Source organism: Pseudoliparis swirei, chromosome 23, assembly GCF_029220125.1.
Source record: "Pseudoliparis swirei isolate HS2019 ecotype Mariana Trench chromosome 23, NWPU_hadal_v1, whole genome shotgun sequence".
Classification (NCBI taxonomy): Eukaryota; Metazoa; Chordata; class Actinopteri; order Perciformes; family Liparidae; genus Pseudoliparis; species Pseudoliparis swirei.
In genome coordinates, this window is record NC_079410.1 from 1,937,694 (window position 1) to 1,960,653 (window position 22,960).

At 43.7% G+C, this 22,960-nt stretch overlaps 2 protein-coding genes and 1 long non-coding RNA gene across 3 annotated transcripts; 2 read left to right on the plus strand and 1 right to left on the minus strand.

Annotated features, from left to right (window-relative positions):
* Positions 1-582: 582 nt before the first annotated feature.
* On the minus strand, positions 583-2,290 carry LOC130188764 (eukaryotic translation initiation factor 1b). The gene is made up of 4 exons (XM_056407244.1): positions 2,117-2,290; positions 1,343-1,506; positions 1,121-1,222; positions 583-1,049 (listed from the first exon to the last, which is right to left on the minus strand). The coding sequence occupies exons 1-4, from the start codon at positions 2,145-2,147 to the stop codon at positions 1,005-1,007; spliced, it is 342 nt and encodes a 113-aa protein (XP_056263219.1). The 5' UTR covers positions 2,148-2,290; the 3' UTR covers positions 583-1,004.
* Positions 2,291-3,125: 835 nt separating this feature from the next.
* Positions 3,126-7,034, plus strand: si:ch211-198p11.6 (uncharacterized). Its single transcript, XM_056407242.1, has 5 exons — positions 3,126-3,266; positions 4,421-4,473; positions 4,590-4,700; positions 5,051-5,188; positions 6,828-7,034. Exons 2-5 carry the CDS (start codon positions 4,450-4,452, stop codon positions 6,912-6,914), a joined length of 360 nt encoding a protein of 119 aa, XP_056263217.1. The 5' UTR covers positions 3,126-3,266; positions 4,421-4,449; the 3' UTR covers positions 6,915-7,034.
* Positions 7,035-16,743: 9,709 nt separating this feature from the next.
* On the plus strand, positions 16,744-17,831 carry LOC130188765 (uncharacterized). Its single transcript, XR_008830646.1, has 3 exons — positions 16,744-16,824; positions 17,018-17,220; positions 17,381-17,831. It is a non-coding gene; the product is annotated as an uncharacterized LOC130188765 (long non-coding RNA).
* Positions 17,832-22,960: the final 5,129 nt, after the last annotated feature.

Here is a 22,960-nt window from a genome sequence, read left to right on the forward strand (position 1 = left end):
ACAAACAATGCTTTTCAACTGCAGACATTTTATTGACCCAACAGACCTCAGTCAGGAGCATGGCTTCGTGCTTTGTGTTTTTTTACTGCATTACTTCAGCTTCTCTACATCTTTAACTCAGGTGTATAAATTATTGCATTATATATGAAAATTAAAGATCCAAGTGTCCGTAACCGCAGCTGCGGTACCAGAATAGTTAGCGGAGCCCAGAGGAGGAGGAGAAGTTCCTCCTCCTGTAAATCTGAAAGCATACTCGGGATGAAGTGAAGCGGTACCAGCAGGCGGTTCTGGAGGTTCCCCCGCACCACGGGGCTCGCTCGGACCGAACGCCCATTTGCGTTTAATACTTGGGTTAAATTAACAAAAATAATGATGAAACTCGTGCGAAAAATGTGCCGTTACATGAAGAGCAGAACACAAACGTGCCGGAGGGCGGCGAAGACGGTCCGGACTTTACTTGACGTGTAAACAGCGCCGATGGGCGTCTACAGACATGCCGGGGAAAAAAAACAGACTCCAGCGGTCGTAAAGTCGGGACCCTCCTGTACAAACCCCGCCCCCATTGCCATGAAAACACTCCAATGTGGAGACGCAACGTTTTATTGAAACACCTTGAAGTACAAAACAAAAAAGTTACATGAATCGGTGCCTCCATGTTGTGGCACAAGACCTAAAAAGAAAAATTTAAAAAGTATAGAAACAAACCGGGGGGAAAGGAAGTTTGTGAGGGGGGGTCTCACCACTCATCCCTGATGCTGTGTGGCGCTGCAGTGGCGTGTCTTTGTGAGAGCGAGCCTGCCCCCTGGTGGTGGGGGGGGCGGCGGGGTTACAGAATCCCATTTTTGTCAGAGGTAATTCACATGTTGGCTAATGGGAGCTGGTGGGGCTGCAAGGAGGGAGAGGGGAGAGAGGGGAGAGGGGGGAGGAGGGGCAACAGCAGCACATAGGGGGAGGGGAGTTTAATGGCCTTCTAGTCGAGAAGGAGAGAGGGCTGCGGGCAGCGTCTAGAAGCCGTGGACTTTGAGCTGCTCCTCCTTGGCCAGGCCAATCTGGAAAGAAAAGAGATAAATCAATGGACCGCCCCCCGGTGGGTTCCACGGGCGAGGGACCAGACGCTCACCTCGATGAGGAACTGGCAGATATTCTTGCGCTGGTCTCCCTGGAGCTGGATCACTTCACCATACTCTGGGTGCTCAATCACTGTCCCATTGCACGCAAACTTCTGTCGGGGGTCAGAGAGAGCAGACACAATGAGTCAGGTGTTTGCAGCGGTCGGCAAACCACGGGGAAACAAAACCGCTTCCACCTCACACGACAGACCAGCATGTGTGCATCGCTGTACCTTCTTGAAGGCCTTGACTAGCTTCTTCTTGTCATAGTCGATGGCAATGCCCTGGACAGTGGTGAGGGTCTTCCTGCCGTTCCTCTGCTGGATTCTTATGTGGATATAGTCCTCTGTCCCGGCTGGGAGGCGGTCATCACCCTTAGTTGCATCAGCAAAGGGATCTGGAAGTAGAACGACCACAAGACGGTTAAGCACACATTTACAAAGCTCATTTTAAACGATGTCAAGTCAGCTGTTCGCGTCTCCTTTGTTGTCAGTCTGGCAGACGCCCAGTGTTATTTTTTTTCTCGTTTTCTGGATGAACTGCGCAGGCGCAGAGAAGCCTGGCAGCGTTACTGCGCTAGTTTTAGTTTCCCAACCCGGGATTGCACGCGATTACCAGCCGTGACGTGGCGACTTTAGTCTTCGGAGCGTGAACCCGAGCTCCTACACTACAACCATGTGAAAACTAAAATGGTATTTTGGTGGTAAAAACTGATTCCCCCCCCCCCCCAGCGGCCATTCGACGTGTGTGAAGAATAAGCTAACCGGGCGCCGCTCGGGCCTCCAGGCGGCAGCCCGAGCGGAAGGCCTCCAGTCGGCCGAGTCGCCGAAATACCGTAAATTATACACATTTAATGAGACGCATAGAATACTTTGAGACGGAACGGTGCGATGGATTAAAATAAAGACGATAAAAGAACGACAGACAAGGGGGTGAAAACGGCCGTTAGCTTCGCGGGCACGCGCCCTTCCCCCACCTCACACCTCAGCTCCTTTATGACGACTTACCAAAAGTTTGGAGGTTCTGGATATCGGACATACGATAAGATTTGCTTTCCTTTCGGATGATAACTTGGTTAGCGAGCTAATCGTCGGGTGACTTTGACCGTTTTTTGAAGTCGTTTCTAGGTTTCTTCTTTCCTCGGGGACGCGGCTCTGCTTCGACGGTACTCACAAAATGGAGCTCTTCGGAAGCCCGTTGCTGGAAAACAAGGCTTTGTAGCCCCACCCCGAAACCTACGTCATCACGTTATTGACGTTCGAAAGGGGGGAGGGAGGGGGCGTGGTGGATTGGCTTGCCGCGCCCTAATATTGCTTAACTTTACTGGAAATCTGACGTCATCGTGTCAGGAACACAACAGAAAATAAAGAAATAATTAAATTGTGCATACAAAAAAGAAGAAAACAAATATTTAAATGTGAAAAGAAAATGTAATTAAGTATTAAAATAATGACAAAATAGTAAATAAACCTCAATTAAGGCTTCAGAAAACCAAAAATAAAGAAATAATATAATTGGACATGGAAGAATACAAAAATATATAATAAAATAATATTAAATACAATAATAATGAAACCATTTTTTCCGGTGCATCAGCATTTATACATACAGGGAAGCAATAACATATTTTAAAAATACTATAATTATGAAAATAGAATAGAATAAAAAGAAACATACATAATATATACAACATTAGAATATAATAAGAAAAATGCAAACATTTTACAAAAATATAGAATAATATTTAATTAACTAAAAAAGCAAACAAAACAACAGATGGAGCCAAACAAACAAACAACGCTATTATAGTTGAGTGATACATTTGGCCAGAGGTGATATATTATGTGTTATATATATCTATATTTATATAGATATATATATATATATATTTTTTATATATAGATATATATACCCATAAATCGTAAGCAAGCGTTGACTTTATTTTGCCCTTCGCGCTTCGTGCTCCTGGTTTTGTCCCTTCCGGAGACCCGTCCGCATCCGGCTCCATGGCGACCGTTGATCTTATTCGTTTTCAGCAAAAAACTCTCTTTATGTACAATTAACGATAGAAACCGGTCACGTGACTTCACTACAACTCCGCCCGCGTTCATATTTAGTGCACGCGGCGCGTGCATGAGAATACAGGACTTTAAAAAGGTAAGATGTTGTGTTTATGGTAAATGTTGTGTTTCTGCAGAAGGAAACGTGCACCAAAGCATCGCGAGTTCAAACGTGCAGTAACAAGCAGGATTCATCTTTATGATTACTATTATTATTAATAATAATAATAATAATAATAATATTTTAAAATGAATTCAATGTCTTCAGATCCTCTACTGCCGAAACCTATAAGTACAACACCACACTGCAAATGCGACAAGACCACTGACAATACATGTGTAAGAATAAGAAGAATATACACTTTTATTAATCCCCAAGGGGAAATTAGTTCTCTGCATTTAACCCATCCTTAGTTATTAAGGAGCAGTGGGCTGCGGTGAAGCGCCCGGGAAGCAACTGGGGGTTCAGTGCCTTGCTCAAGGACACTTCGACTTGCAACTAATGGGGAGAGCGGGGATCGAACCCACAACCCTGCGGTTGCAGGACGACCCTCTTACCCCACTGAGCTAAAGCCGCCCCGATAGTAATACTTCACTCTGTACTCAGTGGACATGTACAGTTATGTATTTAGCATGTACTCAGTGTACATGTACAGATATGTATTAGCATGTACTCAGTGTACATGTACATGTATGTATTCAGCTTTGATAGTTGTATTCAGTTAAAGTAGGAATACAACAGTATAAAGTTCTGCTGTCTAAATATTCTAAAAACATAGAAACTAAACCAACCTGAGTACACATAGTACTACAAGAAAAAGTAGGCTATTGTGAACATGTGAAGTTAAAAAGGTACAATACTGGTGAGAAGGAAAGAAAGAAAGAACAAAAGAAGGAAAGACAGAAACAAACAAACAAAAACAGAAATAATTAAAGACAAAGTGATGCTGCCGATACCTAAAATGTGAAATGTAAGAATAATGAACATCTCGTGGTTTCAGAGATATTTATTTATATTTGTAGTTAAATGTATTGAAATCTTTAAAAGTAGAAGAGTTGTACTATTAATACAATAATGTAAACTAACCGGTGGAGAGTTCATGTATTTAATGTGAATATATGTGAAATGTAACTATATTTGATATTGTTGTATACAGAAGTACAACACAGTACACACATGGAGATACACAGCATGTACCTCAGTGTCGTACAAGTACATCAATAAATAAATACTTCCTGTCCTCTCGCCAGAGTCCACAGATGTGAGCCGGGCAGCGAAGATGTCTCACAAAGAGACGGTGCAGGTAGGAAAGCAAACGTTTCTCTGAGCATGTACTCGGCCCTCGGCCCGGCTCGGCCCGGCTCGGCCCGGCTCGGCCCGGCTCCGTGTACTCATGTGTCTGCTGGCCCTGGTCCTCAGGTGGTGCCTATCTGGGAGCTTTCCATCCCGCTGCCGGCGGTGCTGATGATCACGCTGGGCCTCTACATGGTGGTCCTGGGGCTCGGGCTCTGGATCCGGTCCTGCCTCAAGGTCGGTGCCGCCGGACGCGTCTCACTTCTTTCCTGCAGCTCGTGGGATGTCAAATACAACGTGTACAACGTGTACAGCGTGTACAACGTGTACTGGAACTTGTACTGCACGTCGAAGCCGGACGCACACGTGGTCTTTGGCGCCCTCTAGTGGTAGAGAGCAGATACACCAGGAAACGTGACGAAAGGTCATGAGACATCAACATGTCAAACTGCTGCTTGATGAATCTGTCAGTTCTTTTCTTGAAGGGTTGAACTTAAAGTCCAACACGTCTTCTATAAACTCAGCAGCAGATTGCATGACGCGCCCACACAGAGCGGTCCGGCCTGACGCGCCTCCTGCCCCCACAGGACCGCTGCTCCCCGCAGTGCGCCGGCTGCTGTCCGGACGTCTCTCTGTACGAGCAGTGCTTCAGATTTGCGGAAATGTGCGACTGCCACCTGCCGACCGTCCGCTCGTGTCGGGCCGTCTCGTGCCCGTCTCCCTCGGTAAGTGACCTCCGCAGGTGACCTCTAAAGCAGTGGACAGGTGTGGTGTGAGGTGGTCGGGGGTTAAACCTGCAAAGGTAAGAACTCTCAGAGCAACACGAAGGCCAATCACAACGCGGCGCCTCTGTTTGCATGAATGTAAAAGAGGTGATATTCTAACTCAGTCAAATGGTTCGTGTCTGCAGATATCAAGCGCTTTACTTCAGGATGCAGTCCTAGAATTCTTCTCCTTTGTCCTCAGAAGGGCATGAAGGTGTGCGCTGACAGCACCACCAAGTGCTGATGGACAAATTAAATCTCTCTCTCATCATAATTACAATCAGATGCTAAACGACCCACTTAGCAACCAAATGACGTGTTCACATGTTGTGTTCCCGGTTGGCTGGCCTCCAGCCTGACTTCCCCCGCCAGGTGCTCACTGTGCAGGAGAAACCGGTTTCAGCTCGCCAACATGTTATGATCAACGAGCTGAACACTTATCAGAACACACAGGTGACGCTGCTCACACCTTCTGCTGTCAGACTGTGCTGTGGGTCTAAAGCTCCCCATAGATCCATGTCTATGTCTAAAGCTCCCCATAGACCTCAATGTGTGTCTAAAGCTCCCCATAGACCTCAATGTAGGTCTAAAGCTCCCCATAGACCTCAATGTGTGTCTAAAGCTCCCCATAGACCTCAATGTAGGCCTAAAGCTCCCCATAGACCTCAATGTGTGTCTAAAGCTCCCCATAGACCTCAATGTAGGTCTAAAGCTCCCCATAGACCTCAATGTAGGTCTAAAGCTCCCCATAGACCTCAATGTGTGTCTAAAGCTCCCCATGGATCTCAATGTGTGTCTAAAGCTCCCCATAGACCTCAATGTGTGTCTAAAGCTCCCCATAGACCTCAATGTAGGTCTAAAGCTCCCCATATATCTCAATGTAGGTCTAAAGCTCCCCATGGATCTCAATGTAGGTCTAAAGCTCCCCATAGACCTCAATGTAGGTCTAAAGCTCCCCATATACCTCAATGTAGGTCTAAAGCTCCCCATAGACCTCAATGTGTGTCTAAAGCTCCCCATAGACCTCAATGTAGGTCTAAAGCTCCCCATAGACCTCAATGTGTGTCTAAAGCTCCCCATAGACCTCAATGTGTGTCTAAAGCTCCCCATGGATCTCAATGTAGGTCTAAAGCTCCCCATAGACCTCAATGTAGGTCTAAAGCTCCCCATATAACTCAATGTAGGTCTAAAGCTCCCCATAGACCTCAATGTAGGTCTAAAGCTCCCCATATACCTCAATGTAGGTCTAAAGCTCCCCATAGACCTCAATGTAGGTCTAAAGCTCCCCATGGATCTCAATGTGTGTCTAAAGCTCCCCATGGATCTCAATGTAGGTCTAAAGCTCCCCATAGACCTCAATGTAGGTCTAAAGCTCCCCATAGACCTCAATGTAGGTCTAAAGCTCCCCATAGACCTCAATGTGTGTCTAAAGCTCCCCATAGACCTCAATGTGTGTCTAAAGCTCCCCATATATCTCAATGTGTGTCTAAAGCTCCCCATATACCTCAATGTGTGTCTAAAGCTCCCCATATATCTCAATGTGTGTCTAAAGCTCCCCATAGAGGTCTAGTGAACTCTCTCCTTGTATGTTTTCCTGCAGTGTGCTAAATGTGACTGCGCCTGCACCTGTCAGCCTCCCGAGTGCGACACCTGCAACTGCCTCTGCTTCGAGATCAGGATAAAGTAGCTGAGGATGGAGAGAGGTCACAGGAGAGGTGACGGAGGAGAGAGGATGGAGAGAGGTCACAGGAGAGGTGATGGAGGAGAGAGGATGGAGAGAGGTCACAGGAGAGGTGACGGAGGAGAGAGGATGGAGAGAGGTCACAGGAGAGGTGATGGAGGAGAGAGGATGGAGAGAGGTCACAGGAGAGGTGGCGGAGGAGAGGATGGAGAGAGGTCACAGGAGAGGTGACGGAGGAGAGAGGATGGAGAGAGGTCACAGGAGAGGTGACGGAGGAGAGAGAGGATGGAGAGAGGTCACAGGAGAGGTGATGGAGGAGAGAGGATGGAGAGAGGTCACAGGAGAGGTGATGGAGGAGAGAGGATGGAGAGGTCACAGGAGAGGTGACGGAGAGAGAGGATGGAGAGAGGTCACAGGAGAGGTGATGGAGGAGAGAGGATGGAGAGGTCACAGGAGGAGGAGGAGAGGATGGAGAGGTCACAGGAGAGGTGAGGAGGAGAGAGGATGGAGAGAGGTCACAGGAGAGGTGGAGAGGAGAGAGAGGATGGAGAGGTCACAGGAGAGGTGGACGGAGGAGAGGATGGAGAGGTCACAGGAGAGGTGAGGAGAGAGAGGATGGAGAGAGGTCACAGGAGGGTGACGGAGGAGAGAGGATGGAGAGAGGTCACAGGAGAGGTGACGGAGGAGAGAGGATGGGGAGAGGTCACAGGAGAGGTGACGGAGGAGAGAGGATGGAGAGAGGTCACAGGAGAGGTGACGGAGGAGAGAGGATGGAGAGAGGTCACAGGAGAGGTGACGGAGGAGAGAGGATGGAGAGGTCACAGGAGAGGTGATGGAGGAGAGAGGATGGAGAGAGGTCACAGGAGAGGTGACGGAGGAGAGAGGATGGAGAGAGGTCACAGGAGAGGTGATGGAGGAGAGAGGATGGAGAGAGGTCACAGGAGAGGTGACGGAGGAGAGAGGATGGAGAGAGGTCACAGGAGAGGTGATGGAGGAGAGAGGATGGAGAGAGGTCACAGGAGAGGTGATGGAGGAGAGAGGATGGAGAGGTCACAGGAGAGGTGATGGAGGAGAGAGGATGGAGAGAGGTCACAGGAGAGGTGATGGAGGAGAGAGGATGGAGAGAGGTCACAGGAGAGGTGATGGAGGAGAGAGGTCACAGGAGAGGTGACGGAGAGAGAGGATGGAGAGAGGTCACAGGAGAGGTGATGGAGGAGAGAGGATGGAGAGAGGTCACAGGAGGTGACGGAGAGAGAGGATGGAGAGAGGTCACAGGAGAGGTGATGGAGGAGAGAGGATGGAGAGAGGTCACAGGAGAGGTGACGGAGGAGAGAGGATGGAGAGAGGTCACAGGAGAGGTGACGGAGGAGAGAGGATGGAGAGAGGTCACAGGAGAGGTGACGGAGGAGAGAGGATGGAGAGGTCACAGGAGAGGTGATGGAGGAGAGAGGTCACAGGAGGTGGCGGAGGAGAGAGGATGGAGAGGTCACAGGAGAGGTGACGGAGGAGAGAGGATGGAGAGAGGTCACAGGAGAGGTGACGGAGGAGAGAGGATGCAGAGGTCACAGCAGAGGTGACGGAGGAGAGAGGATGGAGAGAGGTCACAGGAGAGGTGACGGAGGAGAGAGAGGATGGAGAGAGGTCACAGGAGAGGTGACGGAGGAGAGAGAGGATGGAGAGAGGTCACAGGAGAGGTGACGGAGGAGAGAGGATGGAGAGAGGTCACAGGAGAGGTGACGGAGGAGAGAGAGGATGGAGAGAGGTCACAGGAGAGGTGATGGAGGAGAGAGGATGGAGAGAGGTCACAGGAGAGGTGATGGAGGAGAGAGGATGGAGAGAGGTCACAGGAGAGGTGACGGAGGAGAGAGGATGGAGAGAGGTCACAGGAGAGGTGATGGAGGAGAGAGGATGGAGAGAGGTCACAGGAGGTGGAGGAGAGAGAGGATGGAGAGAGGTCACAGGAGAGGTGATGGAGGAGAGAGGATGGAGAGAGGTCACAGGAGAGGTGATGGAGGAGAGAGGATGGAGAGAGGTCACAGGAGAGGTGATGGAGGAGGATGGAGAGAGCTCACAGGAGAGGTGATGTAGGAGAGAGGATGGAGAGAGGTCACAGGAGGTGTGGAGGTGATGGATGGAGAGAGGTCACAGGAGAGGTGACGGAGGAGAGAGGATGGAGAGAGGTCACAGGAGAGGTGACGGAGGAGAGAGGATGGAGAGAGGTCACAGGAGAGGTGACGGAGGAGAGAGGATGGAGAGAGGTCACAGGAGAGGTGATGGAGGAGAGAGGATGGAGAGAGGTCACAGGAGAGGTGATGGAGGAGAGAGGATGGAGAGAGGTCACAGGAGAGGTGACGGAGGAGAGAGAGGATGGAGAGAGGTCACAGGAGAGGTGATGGAGGAGAGAGGTCACAGGAGAGGTGACGGAGGAGAGAGGATGGAGAGAGGTCACAGGAGAGGTGACGGAGGAGAGAGGATGGAGAGAGGTCACAGGAGAGGTGACGGAGGAGAGAGAGGATGGAGAGGTCACAGGAGAGGTGATGGAGGAGAGAGGATGGAGAGGTCACAGGAGAGGTGATGGAGGAGAGAGGATGGAGAGGTCACAGGAGAGGTGATGGAGGAGAGAGGATGGAGAGAGGTCACAGGAGAGGTGATGGAGGAGAGAGGATGGAGAGAGGTCACAGGAGAGGTGACGGAGGAGAGAGGATGGAGAGAGGTCACAGGAGAGGTGATGGAGGAGAGAGGATGGAGAGAGGTCACAGGAGAGGTGACGGAGGAGAGAGAGGACGGAGAGGTCACAGGAGAGGTGATGGAGGAGAGAGGATGGAGAGAGGTCACAGGAGAGGTGACGGAGGAGAGAGAGGATGGAGAGAGGTCACAGGAGAGGTGATGGAGGAGAGAGGATGGAGAGAGGTCACAGGAGAGGTGATGGAGGAGAGAGGATGGAGAGGTCACAGGAGAGGTGAGAGAGGATGGAGAGAGGTCACAGGAGAGGTGACGGAGAGAGAGAGGATGGAGAGAGGTCACAGGAGAGGTGACGGAGGAGAGAGGATGGAGAGAGGTCACAGGAGAGGTGACGGAGGAGAGAGAGGATGGAGAGAGGTCACAGGAGAGGTGACGGAGGAGAGAGGATGGAGAGAGGTCACAGGAGAGGTGATGGAGGAGAGAGGATGGAGAGAGGTCACAGGAGAGGTGACGGAGGAGAGAGAATATAAGGAGAGAGAGGATGGAGAGAGGTGACGGAGGAGAGAGAATATAAGGAGAGAGAGGATGGAGAGAGGTGACGGAGGAGAGAGAATATAAGGAGAGAGAGGATGACTGCTCCTCTCTTTGACCTTTCACCTCTAATATGACTTCAGTGTGACTATGGGAGGTGGACGGAGGTCGTGCGTCTCTCAATACCGTCTCACTTCCTGTCTGTGGCTCTCAGCTCCAAATGGTTCCGCCGTTGTCTTAAATATGTAAATACAACTATTTAATAATTCACGAAGGTCTCGTAACCTCCTCACGCGGCGGGTCACATGGCCACAGCGTAAATGTTTCGGCTCAAAGTAATTGTACATTTTTGTCTTTTTTGACTTAGAATATCATTGCAGTTATGATAAATGTTGCGCAACATGTTGTTATGGTGTGCTTAGTATACATGGTACATCTACCCAGCTCATACATTCTGTCTTTCTAAGTTTGATTAAATTCTGAAATGTTTTATGAATGGATTCATCACTTTGGTTTGTTTGTCCTTTATTAATAATCGTGATGAAGAATCTTTACAGCTCTTGCTCTTTAAAAGAGTTTCTGTGTACCTAATAAACTGACCACTGTAACACACCAGGAAATACAACATTTACTTTGCATGTCCTTTAATTTATCATATATTATCCACATGAATGAAACGGTCTCAGACCAAGAGGCAAAGACACAAAGACAAAGCAGATCAAGTGCTTTCACATTTAAAGACTCGGACCAAATAGCGATGCATTTGCAGCTGAAGTATTTCATGAGAGTAAATACTGTTAGTGTAGCTGAATGGCTTCAGGCAGATGTTCCCATTCTGGTCAGAAGCTCCTGTGAATATGAGGTAGATGATTGACAGGCGGCTCAGCCACTCTTCCTCTAAACATGAAGACTTCTTTCGTTCACCAGGAGGTTCCACCTTTTTGTGTCACACGTTGTGGCCTAAAGTTCTGATTTGATCCATTTAACAGTTCTTCAGGTCTGAAAGTGGACAAAATAAAGTAAATATATTCACCAACAGTTTAAAAAATCATTTTATGATTTCACACATTTCTTCATTGTAATGGTTTCAAAACGGTAATAATAATAATAATAATAATAAAACGTCCATCGGCTCCCTGTAGTTTGAGCCCTACTGAGATAAATATTAATATTTAGGGCTGTCAATCGATTAAAAAAAATTAACTAATTAATCGCACATTTTGAAATTCATTAATCGCAATTAAAAGTTTTTTTCTTCTTCTAAATCAATCTAAATGAACGAGTAATCCCTCCAGACAGCGTGTATTTTAGAAACTTGTTTAATTGTATTCTTTTTTAAAGACAAAACTTCACACAGAGCTGTGTTTTCAAAGAGGCTCCTACCTATAAAGTGCCAGCGAGGTATTTAATATCGTGGATGATAAATTGTTTCTTCAGTGAAACATCCAGATTAGTAAAACAAGGTGTATTAGAGACCCCATTGGTCCTGTCATCTTTAACATGAACAGCAGAACCAGTGGCCTTGATAAACTGACAATATGTCACGTTAACCCTCTGGAGGCTGGGGGCATTTTCTCGGTTTTACAAAAACATGTAAATTCACCTTTTAAAGTCTTTTGCACGTGACACATCCCAGTGTTCCCCCACCATTCTATCAGGGTGAGGCCCCGCCCCCCTGTCATGTTCTCTATCGCGCCAGATTACAGCAGAAGTAATGTACGGTTCTTTCCTTAGAGACGTCTTTGTTCTTTATTAAACTAAACGTCTGTTGTTGGTCGTCTCTACAGCAGAAGTAATGTACGGTTCTTTCCTTAGAGACGTCTTTGTTCTTTATTAAACTAAACGTCTGTTGTTGGTCGTCTCTACAGCAGAAGTAATGTACGGTTCTTTCCTTAGAGCGTCTTTGTTCTTTATTAAACTAAACGTCTGTTGTTGGTCGTCTCCAGCAGAAGTAATGTCGGTTCTTTCCTTAGAGACGTCTTTGTTCTTTATTAAACTAACGCCTGTTGTTGGTCGCTCTCCAGCAGAAGTAATGTACGGTTCTTTCCTTAGAGACGTCTTTGTTCTTTATTAAACTAAACGTCTGTTGTTGGTCGTCTCTCCAGCAGAAGTAATGTACGGTTCTTTCCTTAGAGACGTCTTTGTTCTTTATTAAACTAAACGTCTGTTGTTGGTCGTCTCCAGCAGAAGTAATGTACGGTTCTTTCCTTAGAGACGTCTTTGTTCTTTATTAAACTAAACGTCTGTTGTTGGTCGTCTCTACAGCAGAAGTAATGTACGGTTCTTTCCTTAGAGACGTCTTTGTTCTTTATTAAACTAAACGTCTGTTGTTGGTCGTCTCTACAGCAGAAGTAATGTACGGTTCTTTCCTTAGAGACGTCTTTGTTCTTTATTAAACTAAACGTCTGTTGTTGGTCGTCTCTCCAGCAGAAGTAATGTACGGTTCTTTCCTTAGAGACGTCTTTGTTCTTTATTAAACTAAACGTCTGTTGTTGGTCGTCTCTACAGCAGAAGTAATGTACGGTTCTTTCCTTAGAGACGTCTTTGTTCTTTATTAAACTAAACGTCTGTTGTTGGTCGTCTCTCCAGCAGAAGTAATGTACGGTTCTTTCCTTAGAGACGTCTTTGTTCTTTATTAAACTAAACGTCTGTTGTTGGTCGTCTCTACAGCAGAAGTAATGTACGGTTCTTTCCTTCAAGACGTCTTTGTTCTTTATTAAACTAACGTCTGTTGTTGGTCGTCTCTCCAGCAGAAGTAATGTACGGTTCTTTCCTTCAAGACGTCTTTGTTCTTTATTAAACTAAACGTCTGTTGTTGGTCGTCTCTCCAGCAGAAGTAATGTACGGTTCTTTCCTTCAAGACGTCTTTGTTCTTTATTAAACTAAACGTCTGTTGTTGGTTGTCTCTCCAGCAGAAGTAATGTACGGTTCTTTCCTTCAAGACGTCTTTGTTCTTTATTAAACTAAACGTCTGTTGTTGGTCGTCTCTCCAGCAGAAGTAATGTACGGTTCTTTCCTTAGAGACGTCTTTGTTCTTTATTAAACTAAACGTCTGTTGTTGGTCGTCTCTCCAGCAGCATGTCATTCTGTCTCTAGTGTCGGTCACTCTTCGGTCCGTGTATGTAATGTTATTTAGTTTTTTCGTTTCATTCCAAATACGGAATACGGAAATCACGTGGTTTTTTCGTTTTCCGTTTGAAAACCAAAAACGGAAAAACGGAATACCACCTCCGTATTTCGTTTCTGCTGTCTGAAACCAAAAACGACAGAACGGAAGTGCTTAAAATGAAGTCAAAATAAAAGCCAGTGATACATATTCGTATTGACCTTAGAAGAATATTAATTAATCAATATAAAGAATAAATAATTAAACCGGGATATTTTAACGATGCAAACACATAGCAGGGTAACGTTAGAAGAATATAATTTAGTCAATATAAAGAATAAATAATTAAACCTGGATATGTTAGCGACAGTGGTGACGACGGGAAGTTTAATATTCATGTACACAGCAAGAATCACCTTCTCACTTTGTGTGTGTGTGTGTGTGTGTGTGTGTGTGTGTGTGTGTGTGTGTGTGTGTGTGTGTGTGTGTGTGTGTGTGTGTGTGTGTGTGTGTGTGTGTGTGTGTGTGTGTGTGTGTGTGTGTGTGTGTGTGTGTGTGTGTGTGTGTTTGGTTGGAGGAGCAAGAAAGACTGTCCCACATTTACAAAACAAACAATTTGACCGCAAACATAACAGGAGGGTTAAATGTAGTTGACACTACAAAGGGTTGCATTTTGGGTAACTGAGTTTATTCTGTGTTTATCTCCATGATAGACGTGTTTAGGTTCGCCACTGCTATATTCACCCTTTTGCACTGAAGCCGCAGATGGACTCCAGCCTGTTACCTTACTTAGATATTGTACAACAAATGATGCATAGTGGCTGTAGTGATGTGGACATAAAAAACACTTGCTATTTGAATGTGGCTTGTAGAGGAACGTCCGTGGCCAATATTCGGAAGTTTGTAAAGACCACGGGTTAAAAGACAGCAGTGGTAGGACCAACAACTTGAAGCTGCAGTCTCAATGCAATAACACAGGTAGGGTGCAGTTAATTTATTTGCGAAAAATGCATACAGCGAAACTATAAGTGTGTGTAAGGTTAGTATGTTATACTTTAACCCTCCTGTTATGTTTTCTTACATACAGCCGTCATGCTCGGGTCAGTTTGACCCAAAGTGGTCAGAAACAAAAACATCCTAATAACTATAGTTTGTACCTCATCACCAACACCATTACTAACAATCCAATCAGTTTTAGTGGAATTGAGTTATTCACCCTCCATAGATTTAATGAAAATACATGTTCAAACAATTTTTAGGTACATTGAAAAAATCTAAATCTAAATTAAATTGCATTAGTTTACTATAACATGTATATTCTCCTACATTTTATTAGCATTTAGTTAAAAATTGTCATGGGGTGATGTAGATAAATAGAGATGAGACACCTGTGTTCAGGGTCATAATGACCCGCCCACTAAAAATCAAGCCGAATGAATCATAAAGGATTTGTATTGAAAGTAAACTTTAGTTATGTTCATTTATAGTGTTGATATGCATAAATTATGTTATAAAAGATGACCAAAGGCCAGCACATAGTCATCCTCTTGGTGCAGTATGGATCTGCAGAAATGTCACTCTTGTCTGTCTTCAAAACTTGAGAGCCCTGAACAGGTGTGTCACTCTCAGTCACCCAGTCTATTAAGTACTAGAGCACCATATTTATTAGGAGACATGAAAGAAAGCCTTACCTTAGTGTCCCATGTCCAATAAAGGTGTATTCAGGGAAAATGAGAAACATTTGTAAAGTGTGGTTCTCGTGGGGTGATGGCCGGGCACACAGGCAGGATATAGATGGTTCATACAAACAGATGGTAAGAAAGACTGTCCCACATTTACAAAGAGGGGGGGGGGGGGGGGGGGGACTCCATAATAGCTATTGTATTTAGTAGTTATATAGTTATTGTAACACGGTCCGAAAACTGTGCAGCTCCATAGCTCAGCCGCAAATAAATACCTGCCGTAAAGTGTGATCAATGTGGCATCATTCTATAACTTGCTTATATTTATTACAATAACAAATGATACGACATCTTTTAACATTAAAGTTAGACACAGATCTGATTAAAGGTCAACATCTGAATCCAACTAAATAATGTAGCCTACTGCTAATTAAATTTGTCTCTTACAACTATGAAAATGTAATGAGTAAAACATGTTTAAACTGCAACTAGTTTTCATAATCATCTATAATTCAAAACACTTAACAATTAATTGTAATTTAATTGGAGTTGAAGTTGACATTTCATGGCTTAACATTACAATGCAACATGTGTTCCTTTCTTTATCTTCAGGGTGGTCCTACCCAGCTGCAGGTGTCTTCGCATCAGAGGTCGTGTTGGAGCTGTTTTTGCATGACATTCACCCACCTTACCATAAGGCACGATGCCAGGTTTTTTTCTTCTCAAATTAGAATATGTTGTGCTATTCAATAAGGTCATGATGTTCTTTTTGTCTGTGTTTAAGGAGCAAGGAACCTCAACCTCTTCCTTACCATGCAGCCTATGTGGGTCACAAAATCCACATGGACCAAAATGAGAAAGATTGTCATGTTTGGCGTGACTCATGTGCTGGCAATAGATGGCTTCTCCAGCAAAATTGTTGGACAAGCTACTATGCCTGTAAAGAACAACCTCACCATCTACAATGACGTTTACAGGTAATTGAAAAGACTGTTGTCCTTGTACCCTAAACATTACAAATCATCCCCATTTTATGAGGTGTTTTAACAGGGTGTCTGTGGGTCAAACCCTTGTGTTGCCTTAGGGTCATTTGACCCGAATCAATATTCCTCCCCGCCTTAGGATTAATTTAACCCCATTCAATGTTTAATGTCGGTGTTCTTTGGTGAGTCAACAAACAAACATAAAGTGCCTCACTTAAACTTGGAAAACAATATTAATTCTAATAATTTTCTGGAGGTTTTAATTGCTGGCGTCAAATTGAATCAAAGGGTAATATATGTTAGTAAATATAAAAGGTAACAGGAGGGTGAAACATTGAATCGGGTCAAAATGACCCAAAAGCAGGGGAGGGTGTATTGATTGGGTCTAAATGACCTAAGGCAACACAGGGTTAAAAACAAAAAATGCATTTAAAATTAAATATCTTACAATTTCTTGAATACCATTTTGTCAGCTCTGAAAAATGCACTTGATTAGGAAGAGACGCACATTTCGAAAGTGGATTTAAATTAAATATGGCTTGTTAATGTATTAAAAGAAAATGCTCAACTTAAGTGGGATTAGTGTATGTGAAACCTTCATAATATATATTTTTTAGTTTTAGTTTAATTTGAATCAACGTCTAACTTGATTTGACTTATTCAAAAAGGACTTAAAACCCTTTTAAAGTTAAAACTACCTTAAAACTTGAAACCCTTACTACACATTTTGTAAATGTATCTGACACCATTACCCTTACCCTGTACCTGCCAATGTTTTTCTTGCAGGAGTGCAGTAATGGAATATGGGATGGGACCAGGTCAGAGTGGATCATGGAAAGGGTTCTAAGGTTCCTCACTCTTTTCATGCAGGAGAAGTTGGCCAGCCCCACAACACTGAAAGCCCACCATATCTCCAAACACCATCGACAAAGGTGATCGACATACAATGGTTTTGCTGATTATAAAGTTAATCAACATGTAATTAAATAACTATTTCACACTTTCATTAATTATTCAGAATGGTTAACTGAAGATATTGAAATGTGTGAAAGTAAGTTAGTCTGGGGGGGGCGGGGAAAATATTTGTTTATCAAGAATCTGAAAATGTCTATTTTGCAATGACAGAATCACAGAATCGAGAGAATCTGGCCAGAAATTAACAACCGAGTTAACTACCCATTGAAAGCTGCATTGGTCGAACTGGTGGATCAGGAGGAGCTGGACATGGAGGACCAGATGACTCGGTTCTGTGTCATCTTTGACATGCCAGTTGGCCCAGATCGGTGTTAACCGAACTGTGCAAGCATGGAATACACACAGGATTCCTGGTATGTCTTCGGTTGGTCTTTCAAGCCTTTTTAATGTGAATAATTATTTTCAAAATGTTTTACGATTGAATGTTTCTTAAACATGTTTAATCAAATACTAGAAGGAGCATGTTGCAATACATGGCATGGTTGTGACAGCCACATTGAATTATTATTACAGGGAGGGGGATACCAAATGACTTGGCCAGAGATGGATGCCCAAAGAAGCTGTCGACAGACCTTTTGCCAAATGCATCTGTGGCTGCAGACTGGTACGACCAGGAAGTGGGCTCACTGACACGAGTGTCAGACTTTGGCACCAACCCATTTCAAAGGTCACAGGACCAGGAAGCTGCAGTGAGGGAATTTGCTCTGCAGTGCCCTGATACAAGTGTCCTGCTGGACAATGCAGTGAATAATCTGCCACAACCGTTCAAAGATGGACTCAAAGGCCTCATCGACATCTCAAGGAGAAGTTGTCAACGCTGATGTTTTTTTGTGTGTCCAAATTGTTATTGTCTGTGCTTTTTATTTGGTTCAACTGATGGGATGTTTTTTTATTTTCTTCAAATGTTGGGGGTTTAAAGGGAGAAATATGTTCTTTTTGAATAAACACTTATGTCTTCAAAGTCTGGCACGAATTTCATTTTTAATCTCTAATGGGAAAGGCTGGACCTGTAACACCAACTATTGAGAGTGACACGGTGTGTTGACCCCCTGCCAGTGTGAGTAAGGCACTGGAAGATAGCTTGTTCAGTGACCTCTGACCTAGGTAACAAACGTACACCCCAAAATATACACACACAAGACGGTTGCAGCCGGTTTAGGGCGGTGAAGCCATGATAACTTCATACATCAGCCACCATCGTATCACTTGTTTCAGGCTCATAAGTCGGTCTCCCGACAGCGGGTATATTTGGACCCAGTGAAGATTTCCCACTGGAGGAGGACCCCTATGTGGTTAGGAACCTCGCTTGTTTATGAAGGGCAGCTTAAGGACCCTGACACCCTCAGTTTGGATGTCAATCTGACACCTATTGCTTCACTAAGAACACAGCTGATGTCTGAGCACTACAATCACACAGCAGGAACAAACATCAATGATAAACAATCTGAGCCAACCTATAAATCACATCATACTAAACACCATTTTGACCTGAGCTTGTAGCAGGTATGAAGCTTCAGTGAAGCTCAGTCAGGACGGTTCATACATCTGACATTCACTTTTCATTTGGAACAGCTCTTGGAAGGCAAAACTTTGATGATGTAAATCATGCGAGCAGATTGACTGCAGATGGAAGAATCAGAGGAATTGAGATCCAGCAATACAATTCAAATACAAGAATGTAATCCTAATGCAATGCTACCACTAATTCTGAAGGCTTCCTCTTTTAGGGGAGTAGTTAACTTGTGCTTGACATAAAGAATTAGAAAATACCAAAGATTGTCTTTCTTTACGAATCTAGAAGTGTGCAGATGTCATTGGATCAGATATAAGTACATGTGAGCTACTGCTCTGAGCTAAACAAGGCCATGACCTGCTGCTCTGAGCTAAACCTGTTGCTATTAGCTAAACAAGGTCATGACTTGCTGCTCTGAGCTAAACAAGGCCACGACCTGTTGCTCTGAGCTAAACATGTTGCTATTAGCTAAACAAGATCATGACCTGTTGCTCTATAAGCTACACAAGGCTCTGAGCTGAATATGGCTTATCTAAATGTACATGCAGAGATATAGCCAACAAACACAGGCAACAATGCCTAACAATCACGACTGTAAACTATGTGAGACATGTTAGAGATGTGAGGAGCTGTGCTCTCCATGTTTCACTCTGATACAATAACTCATGGAGTCAACTCCTCAAAACATGTTCACACAACACAGAGCTCCATCCTTCTGGAGACCAAAGGACTACATGATGATGATGTGATGTAGTCAGAGGAGTAAAGACACTGACAGCAGAGTCAGAACAGAACAGGTTACATGTTTATGATGATTTAGTTTATTTCGATCAGCAAAATATACAACAATCATAATTCAACAAAAGAAGAAAGTGGCTGACCGAAAATTAAGGCTGAAGCTAACGAGCTTATAAGTGCCCTAACCTATGATTTCTGAAAACTTATTTCAAAGAATCATATATATATATACACGCAGCAGCATACACACATACATATAAACATAAAGCGAAAACAAAACAAAAACGTGTCCCCATTAACTGTTGATGTAATGATGATGTAGTAATGAAGGTTACAGGTGAAGCACAGGTGGTGCTGTGACTGGGTGCTAACTGAAGCTGCTTAATAAGAAAAAATCAACTGTCTCTTTATTTTCAATTGTCAATATGTATTGCCTCGTGGTCATCATCCTCACTCTTCCATGTGGGAATGTTTAGTTCAAAATGACCCAAATAAAACAAGTAAATACATGATGTATACAACTATGCTGAAATTAACCATGAACATAAATATCAGAGAAATAACGGCATTAAATACATATGTATCACTAACAGATATCTGCCATCTAGCGGTATAAAGGTGAACCGTTTACTCTGCGGTGGAAATATAGTCTCTGCACAGAAACATTACTTTGATTAATCTATTAGGAACTGTGTTGCATCAAACAATGCAACGATTAAGTGAGAAGGTGATTCTTGCTGTAGGCTACATGAATATTAAACTTCCGTCGACACCACTGTCGCTAACATATCCAGGTTTAATTCTTTATTCTTTATATTGACTAATTAATATTCTTCTAACGTTACCCTGCTATGTGTTTGCATCGTTAAATATCTCCGTTTAATTCTTTATTCTTTATATTGATTAATTAATATTCTTCTAGGTTAATACGAATATGTATCACTGGCTTTTATTTTGACTTCATTTTAAGCACTTCCGTTCTGTCGTTTTGGTTTCAGACAGCAGAAACGAAATACGGAGGTGGTATTCCGTTTTCCGTTTTGGTTTTCAAACGGAAAACGAAAAAACCACGTGATTTCCGTATTCCGTATTTGGAATGAAACGAAAAAACGAAATAACATTACGTACACGGACCCTCTTCTCTTCTCTCTCCGTCTCGCCGCAGAGCTCCATGCCGGCGTGTCTGCGCGCGCATCGGGGCGGAGCAACAACAAAGTCGGTCCGTGTACGTTTTGTTAGTTTGTTTTTTCGTTTCATTCCAAATGAAATCAAAAACGGAAAACGGAAAACACCTCCGTATTTCGTTTCTGCTGTCTGAAACCAAAACGACAGAACGGAAGTGGTTAAAAAGTAAGTCAAAACAACAGCCAGTGATACATATCCGTGTTAACCTTAGAAGAATATTAATTAATGAACATAAAGAATAAAGAATTAAACGGGGATATTTTAACGATGCAAACACATAGCAGGGTAACGTTAGAAGAATATTAATTAGTCAATATAAAGAATAAATAATTAAACCTGGATATGTTAGCGACAGTGGTGACGACGGGAAGTTTAATATTCATGTACACAGCAAGAATCACCTTCTCACTTGTTGCATTGTTTGATGCAACACAGTTCCTAATATAGATTAATCAAAGTAATGTTTCTGTGCAGCTGTTATTATATTTATATTTCCACCGCAGAGTAAACGGTTCACCTTTATACCGCTAGATGGCAGTATACCTGTTCTTGATACATATGTATTTAATGCCGTTTATTTCCTCCGATATTTATGTTTATGGTTAATTTCCAGCATAGTTGTATACATCATGTATTTACTTGTTTTATTTGGGTCATTTTGTAACTAAACATTCCCACATGGAAGAGTGAGGATATGATGACCACGAGGCAATACATATTGACAATTGAAAAATAAAGAGACAGTTGATTTTTTCTTATTAAGCAGCCTTCAGTTAGCACCCAGTCACAGCACCACCTGTGCTTCACCTGTAACCTTCATTACTACATCATTACATCAACGGTTAATGGGGACACGTTTTTGTTTTGTTTTATTTATGTGTGTGTGTGCGTGTTTATGTATGTGTGTGTGTTTATATGTGTGTGTATATATGTGTGTGTATGTATGTATGTATATATGTATATGTGTGTATATGTATATATATATATATATGATTCTTTGAAATACGTTTTTCGAAATCATAGGTTAGGCATTTATAAGCTCGTTAGCTTCAGCCTCGACCCTTTCGGTCAGCCACTTTCTTTTGTTGAATTATGATTGTTGTATATTTTGCTGATCGAAATAAACTAAATCATCATCAACATGTAACCTGTTCTGTTGTGACTCTGCTGTCAGTGTCTTCCTCCTCTGACTACATCACATCATCATCATGTAGTACTTTGGTCTCCAGAAGGATGGAGCTCTGTGTTGTGTGTGAACATGTTTTGAGGAGTTGACTCCATGAGTTATTGTATCAGAGTGAAACATGGAGAGCACAGCTCCTCACATCTCTAACATGTCTCACATAGTTTATAGGAGTGATTGTTAGGCGTTGTTGTCTGTGTTTAGCCGTATGGCTATATCTCTGCATGTACATTTAGATAAGCCATATTCAGCTCAGAGCCTTGTTTAGCTTATAGAGCAACAGGTCATGATCTTGTTTAGCTAATAGCAACAGGTTTAGCTCAGAGTAGGCCTAACAGGTCGTGGCCTTCTTTAGCTCAGAGCAGTAGCTCACATGTACTTATATCTGATCCAATGACATCTGCACACTTCTAGATTAGTAAAGAAAGACAATCTTTGGTATTTTCTAATTCTTTGTCAAGCACAAGTTAACTACTCCCCTAAAAGAGGAAGCCTTCAGAATTAGTGGTAGCATTGCATTAGGATTACATTTCTGTATTTGAGTTGTATTGCTGGATCTCAATTCCTCTGATTCTTCCATCTGCAGTCAATCTGCTCGCATGATTTACATCATCAAAGTTTTGCCTTCCAAGAGCTGTTCCAAATGAAAAGTGAATGTCAGATGTATGAACCGTCCTGACTGAGCTTCACTGAAGCTTTATACCTGCTACAAGCTCAGGTCAAAATGGTGTTTAGTATTATGTGATTTATAGGTTGGCTCAGATTGTTTATCATTGATGTTTGTTCCTGCTGTTTGATTGTCGTGCTCAGACATCAGCTGTGTTCTTAGTGAAGCAATAGGTGTCAGATTGGCATCCAAACTGAGGTGTCAGGGTCCTTAAGCTGCCCTTCATAAACAAGCGAGGTTCCCAACCACATAGGGTCCTCCTCCAGTGGGAAATCTTCACACTGGGTCCAAATTGTGATATCCGCTGTCGGGAGACCGATTTATGAGCCTGAAACAAGTGATACAATGGTGGCTGATGAATGAAGTTATCATGGCTTCACCACCTAAACCGGCTGCAACCGTCTTGTGTGTGTATATTTTGGGTGTACGTTGTTACCTAGGTCAGAGGTCACTGAACAAGCCATCTTCCAGTGCCTTACTCACACTGGCAGGGGGTCAACACACCGTGTCACTATCAATAGTTGGTGTTACAGGTCCAGCCTTTCCCATTACAGATTAAAAATGAAATTCGTGCCAGACTTTGAAGACAACAGAAGTGTTTATTCAAAAAGAACATATTTCTCCCTTTAAACCCCCAACATTTGAAGAAAAGAAAAAAACATCCCGTCAGTTGAACCAATTAAAAAGCACAGACAATAACAACTTAGACACACAAAAACATCAGCGTTGACAATTTCTCCTTGAGATGTCGATGAGGCCTTTGAGTCCATCTTTGAACGGTTGTGGCAGATTATTCACTGCATTGTC